Source organism: Gobio gobio (genome assembly GCF_949357685.1).
Source record: "Gobio gobio genome assembly, chromosome: 4".
Lineage (NCBI taxonomy): Eukaryota > Metazoa > Chordata > Actinopteri > Cypriniformes > Gobionidae > Gobio > Gobio gobio.
The window spans coordinates 60,569,355-60,577,950 of record NC_137100.1 but is presented as its reverse complement, the minus strand read 5'-3'; the positions used below and the strand labels follow the sequence as shown (position 1 = coordinate 60,577,950).

At 38.0% G+C, this 8,596-nt stretch overlaps 1 protein-coding gene across 1 annotated transcript in view; it reads right to left on the bottom strand.

The window, feature by feature from the left end:
• Nucleotides 1–195: 195 nt before the first annotated feature.
• mybbp1a (MYB binding protein (P160) 1a) overlaps nucleotides 196–8,596 on the bottom strand; it is a 32,053-nt gene continuing 23,652 nt past the window's right edge. Inside the window, 8 exon segments of the mRNA XM_079815860.1 lie at nucleotides 196–1,051; nucleotides 2,502–2,626; nucleotides 3,712–3,810; nucleotides 4,407–4,517; nucleotides 4,641–4,709; nucleotides 5,518–5,649; nucleotides 5,731–5,788; nucleotides 5,903–6,037. Coding sequence (XP_079671986.1) covers nucleotides 712–1,051; nucleotides 2,502–2,626; nucleotides 3,712–3,810; nucleotides 4,407–4,517; nucleotides 4,641–4,709; nucleotides 5,518–5,649; nucleotides 5,731–5,788; nucleotides 5,903–6,037 — 1,069 coding nt within the window. The 3' untranslated portion in view covers nucleotides 196–711.

Genomic DNA, 8,596 nt, shown 5'->3' with positions numbered 1-8,596 from the left:
TCCATATTTCCATTTACACTAAGCTATTTTAGTCACTACTGTATTATCGAATAACTTTTACAGTTTAACTGGAACACAACATGGTTCAAGTTATACTTAGCTGACCATAATCATCTTGTAGGTAAATGAAGAGGTGTCATTTCACAAGTTCATTATGGAGTACCGCAAGCCTCAGTATTAGGACCGTTGCTTTTCACCCTGTGCGCGCTACCCTTTGGGAGATATCATTGGAAGCATGGCGTTAGTTTTCATCAATGCATCCATCCATCCATATATTCAGCCATTCTGTATTTATCTAACTTTGCATCTATCCATCTATTTACACTCCTCTGTTTAGTCACTACTGTACAGTAATTGTTTATTTCATAGCTTTTACAGTGTAACTTGAACACATTTTCAATTACTGCCACACACACACACACACACAGTAAAAGACATAAAAAGAATAAAATACCATTTATTATTCCATGTATTGCTTTGACAAAAATTGCAACATGCAAGTAATCACAAAAAGGCAAATAATACAGATATATCTGAAACAATAACACTTTCTCTCTTCACACTGGCTGATTTCTCTGAACAGAACGGCCGATCTTGAGCAGTTCATTAAATCACCCGAATTATGATGACCAGGCCCAAAGTTTGGGCTGCATTGGACAGACAAACAGCAAGCAGTCCTGTATTCATCAGTTATATCACATTATTGTCCAATTATTTCCCATCCTCTCCCTGCTGCCCTCCTTTCTTTTTTTTCTTCTTTTGTTGTGGCGGCTGCGTTTTGGTTTTCTTACTGGCCGGCTGATCTTGTGTCTCTTCTCCTCCTTGCTGTTTCCTTTTCTTGTTTTTCTTCTTGTTCTTCTTCTTCTTCTTTCCCTCCTCTCCTGCAGGGGTTTCTGTGGAGGCTGGCGTTTCGTTCCCCTCCAGTACCGCGGGCTTCTTGCGGTTCTTGCGTTTCTTCGTCTCTGGGAGGAAGCCCTTCTTCTTCTTCTTTGTCGTCTCTTCTGTCTGCTCTGCCTCTACAACTTTCTTCACCTTTTCCATCTTTGGTTTTCTAAGAATGAACAGAAACATTAAATACAGGTTCATTATCAGATGGACGATACTAGCAATATAGTTACATTTTCTGGAAATTCTTTCATTTACTTATTCAAAAACTTACTTTAAAAAGTTACAAAAATTACTATTGTCTATTTTTATTTGTAGCATGGACACAAACCAAAAGATGAATATTCATGGAAAACAAATGATTCTCACTAGCCTGGGGTGCATTTCCCAAAACCATAGTTGCTAACTAAGTTAGCAACTTTGTTGGTTGCAATGCAATTTCCCATTGCCAACGACCTAAGTTGCTAACAGGTTAGCAACTATGGTTTCGGGAAACGCACCCCAGGATGCCAGCCGAACTTAGCCCCGCCCACAACATTTGAGCTCGGGCAGTTCGGTCTGGACTTGATCCGTAGAGGAGTAATTATTCCCGAACAGAAACTGTTCGGACCAATGAAATTGTCAGGGCGGGCTTTAGACGATGATGGACAGATGATAAACAGTAACGTAATCATCCACGTCATCAAAGGCGCTTGGGTTGAATTTGTTCTAATCCTAAACGGAGAACTTGTTCGTATATGCTTTCACCTTTACTATTTCACTCAAAAATTGATCATGTTGGTAAGTACTCTGTGTATCCTTAAATTCTTTTTTTACAACACTGGCAAAGATCGTTTACACTTATCTTTTTCTTCTAACGTTACTTATTCCAGCATTCGTGCAGACAGGGTTGCCAAGTTTTTACAACAAAACCCACCAAATCGCTACTCAAAACTATGAAAAAATGCCATTTGGGGGGTAAAATGTGTGTTATTTTGGCAGGGCTGCCTGCTAAAATTCGCATTCCTGGGTCTGTATATCACATAATTGGGGTCGCTTCAACCCGCGGACATGGAAAACAACCCGCAGACTTGGCAACACAGTGCAGTTGAGTTCTGTTGACATTTGACAACTAACGTTATGCGTCGCTCGGTCACTCCGTTGCTCTGATTGGTTGTAGGTCTATCCAATTGAGGTCTTTCCTGGTTCGGTTGAAACACGCCCCATAAATCACAGCCCAACGGAGCAGTATCAGACTCATATTCTGACTAGAATTGAGTATGACGAAGTCAGGCTAGATTCTCACATAATACAATTATAATTATAAATTATATATAAAATTTATAGCATCACTATTTTTAATGTTTGCATTGCCATTCATCAGCCATTACTTCAGTCTTCAGTGTCACATGATCCTTCAGAAATCATTCTAATATGATGATTTATTATCAATGTTGGAAACAGTTGTGCCGCTTAATTTTTTGGAACCTGTGATAGTTTTTTCAGGATTCATTGATGAATACAAATAAAAAAAAACAGCATTTATTCAAAATAGAAATAATGTACATGTATGTGTATACACACACACACACATGCTCAAAAGTATAATCCAAATAAATGTTAGTAATGTGACTTACAGAATGCCAAATAATTTCATGGCGCTCCAGTATGTGTCCTCCAGCTGTCCTGGTTTCTGCAGGATCCCTTCAGCATTCATGGACTTGAGAATATTCTGAAGGACCTCCAGGTTAACTTGCATCTTCTGCTCAGAAAGAAACAAAAAGGACATTTAAATCACGCACACAATTGAATTGACAAATGAACAAGCACAAGGTTGAGTAAAAACAGTAGGGGTGTGACGAGACCCTTAACTCACAAGACGAGATTGGGTTCACGAGAACGAGACAATATTTTACATAGTATTTTAGCGAAATCAATGATGAAATACACCTAGAAAAATTGTTTGCAGGTGCATTTGAAATGTTTTAACTCATCATCTTGTAAAGAATGTAATTCCAGTTCTACTTTCTGAGTATGAATTATCATATGCAGTAAAAGACAACAAGCACTGTAAAGGTTTTGCCAAAAACTCAACCGACTGGCTTCTCTCCTGTATGATTGTCTCTTCAGACCTTACAACTGCACATGAGCTTCTTTTGACCTCCTAACTGAACTCCTTCCCACAAAATGATCATAGATATTAAGTGCAAACAATAACCATAATACCATAATCAAAGTACTCAATATTTAAAGTGCAAATAGAGACCACATTTTTCTTCACGCATGATACAGAGCTAAGAGATGGTTACGAGATAGCTTTTATATTGGGAGATATTCGCTTGCCTCAGGTAGCCGCTTTCAAACAGCGGTAACGTATTGAAATCGCGTTTGAATGCACGCTCCCGTTTATTTTCACTTTCAATTTCGTGATCGTGCGTACTTTGTGAATAGGGAGCGGTGGTGCTGAATGCGCATTGTAAAATAGAAGTCTGACGCTTCTGCTAGACAACAAATCCTCCACCATGGTCCAGTCCACTAACATGTAACACACACTCAATGCGAGCACTTCACTAACACATAACACACACTCATAACCCTCGCTCAATGTCTTCTCGTCATGTGATCAGTGCTGCGCACTATGTACGACTTGAACCGCTCGTGTTGGATGAGCTGATGGAATTGAAGCGACTGTTATCCACCTGAATTAAATTGTTTTTATTTCTACAAAAAGCAAATCTAGAGTGGAGACGTAATGTAAATGTAGCGTTGGCATATTCTGTCCTAACTTCACCCTCGCACTCCGTCATGACCAGGTCATGACAATATGACATGAGACAGCTTCATTACCTGATTGTGAACCGTTTTGACAAGGTACTGGCAGAGCTCCAGCGCCTTCACCGTCTTTTCACGAATGGTTTTGTTCTTACACTGCACATTTTCAAAACTCTGGAAGAAATAAATAAGTTGTTAGTGATATGCACATGTTCCCTAAAGAGCACTCAAGGAAAACAGTCAAAAGCACTTCTTGGTCAAAATGTTAAATATTAATATAAAGTAAATAAACAACTTGTCTATTTTGAAGGTATTTACCTTGTTGAAAAATGACAGACTGCCAGAAGATTTGATTAATTAATGTTTAAATAAATAATGCTTGTTATTCTGCATTAAATAAAAAAAAATTGCACTACCGTTCAAAAGTTTGGGGTCAGTACGGTTTTTGTTGTTGAAAATTCAGCTTTGCATCACAGGAATAAATTATATTTCAATACATATTCAAATAGAAAACAGTTATTTTAAATTGTAATATTTCACAATATTACAGTTTTTACTGTATGTTTGATCAAATAAATAGAGAGGCTTCTTTCAAAAGCAATAAGAAAATCCTACTGACCCCAGATTTTTGAATGGAAGTGTATTCAGTTTCAATTGGATTTCACTGGAATTGGTGCAACACACGACACGCACACTATGGTTACAGATATTCTCAACTGTCAAAAGATGTTGCATTTTGAGAAATTCAAGCTAAAAGGAAGGAAGCCTACCTTTGCAAGCTGATCTGCAACTTTCTGATGCAGCTCAGTTCTCTGGACATCAGACAGGTTCTTCACATCTTTAGACTGCAGGGCCTTCAGCACCATGTCACATGCCTGACTCTGGAAAATAAAAACATAACAATAAATAATGATTAAATGATCTAGAAAAGGATTATACAGCAATATTCTTGAGATGCTCCAAAATGCCATGACAGATGGATTTTGGATTAGGCTTCTTTTTACCTGCTGATGTTCCCTCAGTCCTCCAGTGATGTTCTCCACAGCTATGTCCAACAGGTTCACACACAACACCTTCAAACACACAACAAATGATCACTTCCGCCCCCATTAAGAGTTTTCATGAGATAGAGACTACATTTTTACATTTTCAAGAACATTTGAGTGGTGTTTTCCAGAGCAAGACATTTAATCAACATTTAATTCTTTGAACAATTCCCAAACCAACTATGAGCAATAGCAAAAGTGATGCTGGCCTTATCAATCTCACTAATAATAAGCCGTCTACCTTTAAATAGGGCTGAACAATTCATCAGAATATAATAAAATCACATATCACAATATGGCTTACTGCGATTATCATAAAAACGGTGATTCAAGTAACTAAATATATTTCCATTTCACAGTAAAGTTTGGCTTGCTTCTAATGTGCATTTGGGAACGTAGTGTGCGTTACAATTTCACCAAATTTGAAGTGCTTATAAACCCGCTGTCAACCAAGGAAAAGCTTTGAGACCTCCATGTGGTTTGCCGCCAAAATAAGAGAATTAAGACAAATAGTATTGTAATTTTTAAGTTGTACTGTAAAATAAAATTTTTATTTTCATTAAATAGTATTTGAAATAGTATTTTTACAAAAGTTTAATCACAATCATAGTAAAAAAAATATTATTATTATTAATGTCAGTCATATTGTTATATAAATCACAATACAATTTTTTTTTGAGGCCAACAAATAAGCACAGCAAACCTGGAGCTCTTAAAAAAACATTTTTTCCCACTATTATTTTATCAGAAAAGATAAATAAGTTAAAATCTAGACCCCCACTCCCCCCAATTAAGCATACAACTGATATTTACTATTGAAGCAGTTTAGACTCACAGGGAACCTGATGAAGAGGTCGTTGAACATGGCTCCGGTGAGAGGGCTTTTCCTTCTCGTCATGAAAGACGTCAACGCATCTCTAAAGCAAGTTGTGACCCTCTCAACATCCACTTTACCCATAAAGTTTGCCTGCAATTAGCACAAAGTTATTTCATCAACCTCATAACTTTGAGATTAGCAACGGTGTGTCAATTTGAGATTGTATATTACCTCTGAGTTCTGTTCGCCCACAACGCCTCTCAACACCTTCAGCACATAGAGAGAAGCACTACAAAACAACAACGCAAGACAAATATAAATCACAATAAACACAAATGAGAGTTTGTATACTACAGGAAGTTGCCTGCAATATGCATAAGCATCAATATCCAACAGTCCTCACCTGAAGTAGTACAGAGACACAGACGAGTCAGTCATTTTCTGGGCTCGACCAATCAGACGCTCAAACATTTCATGAAGCTCCACCTCTCGTCCATCAACTTCTCTGCAGTAATACTTGCCACGACAGAGCTTGTTCCTGCCAATCAGAGACAGAACGACAAACTATAAGAATTGCATGAAATTAAATCAAAAGAATTAGCTTTTGTCATGAAGAAAATACGCAGCATGTTTTCTGTGAGGTTGCACTAAAGGAATTAACCCAAATAAAATAATTTAATAAAATATAAACATTAGATGAAAAACTAAAACTGAAATAAATTAAAAAGTTATATATAGTGATGCACCGATCATGATTTTACATGGGCGATTCCGATACCGATTTTTTTCAAGAAAACTGGCCGATTCTGATACCGTTTTTTTTTTTTTTTTTTTACACAATAAAAGAATGAAAGTATACATGAACAAGATGTTTATTTGGTATTTAACAGGCTAAATTGGCTTTTGGCTAATGAAAACAAGTCCGCAATCTGAAATTAACTGGAAATTGAATTGGAAATTAAAAGGCTGAAAGGTGAAATTAAAGGCAACAACTGCATATTCTGCAATCCAAACAAAGATGTTACTTAAATCAGCATTTGTTTTTAAATTCAGTGTAAAGAAAAAAAGTCTTTACCAGTGAAATTAAATAAAACCAAAGCATATAATTGTTCCAAAATGTTCAATCAAATAATGTTTAGTGCAACGAAAAAAACTAAGATGCTACAGCAGGTGCTTTTTAAATCAAATTAAGTCAATGTAATGTAATAAAGTTAGTCTGTTTTGTTCTCATCCGATCCAACACGTGAGAAGCTGAGCTGAACAAACGCTCACTATCTGCGCTTGTGCAGGGCGCGGAGAGGTAAGCTCGCGCAACTTCAGCTCACGCAGGAAAGCGGCTCTTCATTCCCTTTAGCGCATCTCGTCTCTTCCCTCAGTTCTCCAGTTTCCGTTTGTAACACACGTGACATGTTCGCGAATGATTGCAGTATAGGCCTTATGTGCACGTGGGCGCACTTCCGGAAAAATCGGTAGAAAAATACAAAGAGAGACGATCGCGCGCTAGAAGCAAAAAAAAGGCCAGTTCCGATTTTTGGCCGGTCAACCGGTGCATCCCTAGTTATATAGAAATATATAACTAAAAAAATTTATAAAAAGACAAAAGCACATAAATGTCTAAAACTTAAAGGTAGGGTAGGAAATGTTTTTAAATAAACACTTTGTTATACTGGTTGAAACTCTTCACAGCCTGATAGCAATCAATGCTATAAGTGGTCTAAATATTAAAACATGTACATAGATCTTCTGTTGAAGTCACAGGAACAAAAAATGTTCGTCCAATCATTGCATTCGGTCTAAAGTTATGCAGTTGTAGACAAAGTCGCCGAGCACCAAAAACAACCAGCAGCCGCCTTTCGCAGTTCCTCCTGAACCAAAACAACAAGCTTACGCTGCGTTCGTGTCATAACCGTAATTACAAGATGGCAACCCGTGACGTTCTACCCGGAGCCGTTACGTCCTCAGACTCGGATTTATGCGTTTCGGTGTCAACACTACCAATGCCGAAATGAATCAACAGCAGTTAGGCGGTACAAGTAAGAGCTCTGTAAGTTTACGTTCATTATTAATGTAATTGTGTACTTTGAGACATTAAAGGTCCCATGGCATGAAAATTTCATTTTTATGAGGTTTTTCAACATTAATATGAGTTCCCCTAGCCTGTATATGGTCCCCAAGTGGCTAGAAATGTTGATGGGTGTAAACTGAGTTCTGGCTGTCTCTCTCTGGCTTTGAGAAAATGAGAGCTCAGATGAGCTGATCTGGAATTTTCCTGTTATGACGTCATACCAGGAAAGATTACCTCCCCTTCCTCTGCAACATAATCTAACACTCATTTCAAATGCAAAGATGTCAGCCAATCACAACAGTGGGCGTTTTCACTGAAGTCTCACAGCAGACACGCCCCTTGAAACAGGGCATTCAGCCAGAGGGGTAATGACAGTATAGAAAAAATGCCTTTATTTCTAAATTATGACATTTTTTTATGTAAAAATCATACTAACAATATAAGTACACCTCAGGAAACTTTATAAAATAATAAAAAAAATGCCATGCCATGGGACCTTTAAGTAGTTTAACAGCATCTCTCGTGACACGGTTGTGTGCGTTCATGTGTTTTGGAGGAGGCGTGGCTTTGAAGACGATCTGAAGGGAGGGTGGGATCTTAAGGTTTTTATGGTGCTTTCACATCTCTAGTTCGGTTCATTTGGTCCGAACCAAGGGCAAACAATTATACATTGTAGCATTTTTCAGCTTTTTTGGTTCCTTTTCACACCGCACTGATTGCTTTGGTCCGAACCAGTTGAAACGAACCAAAATGCAGACACATGACAACATCCACATCACTCATTGGCCATGGCGTATTTCCTAAACTGCGACTGCGCGCCCTGGTTTTGTCCCAGGCCATAATCGATTACATTGTTTGTATACACCACAATATGGAAACAATACATTTCTATAATGAAGCGCGGATGCGGCTTGAAAACAACGTTCTAATGCACTGCAAACAGCGAGCAGGCATCGCTCGTCACTTCAAGCGAAGATCGCGCTGTTCTTGTGAGTTTTCTAAAGTTGGGACCTAATATGGTCATCAGACCAA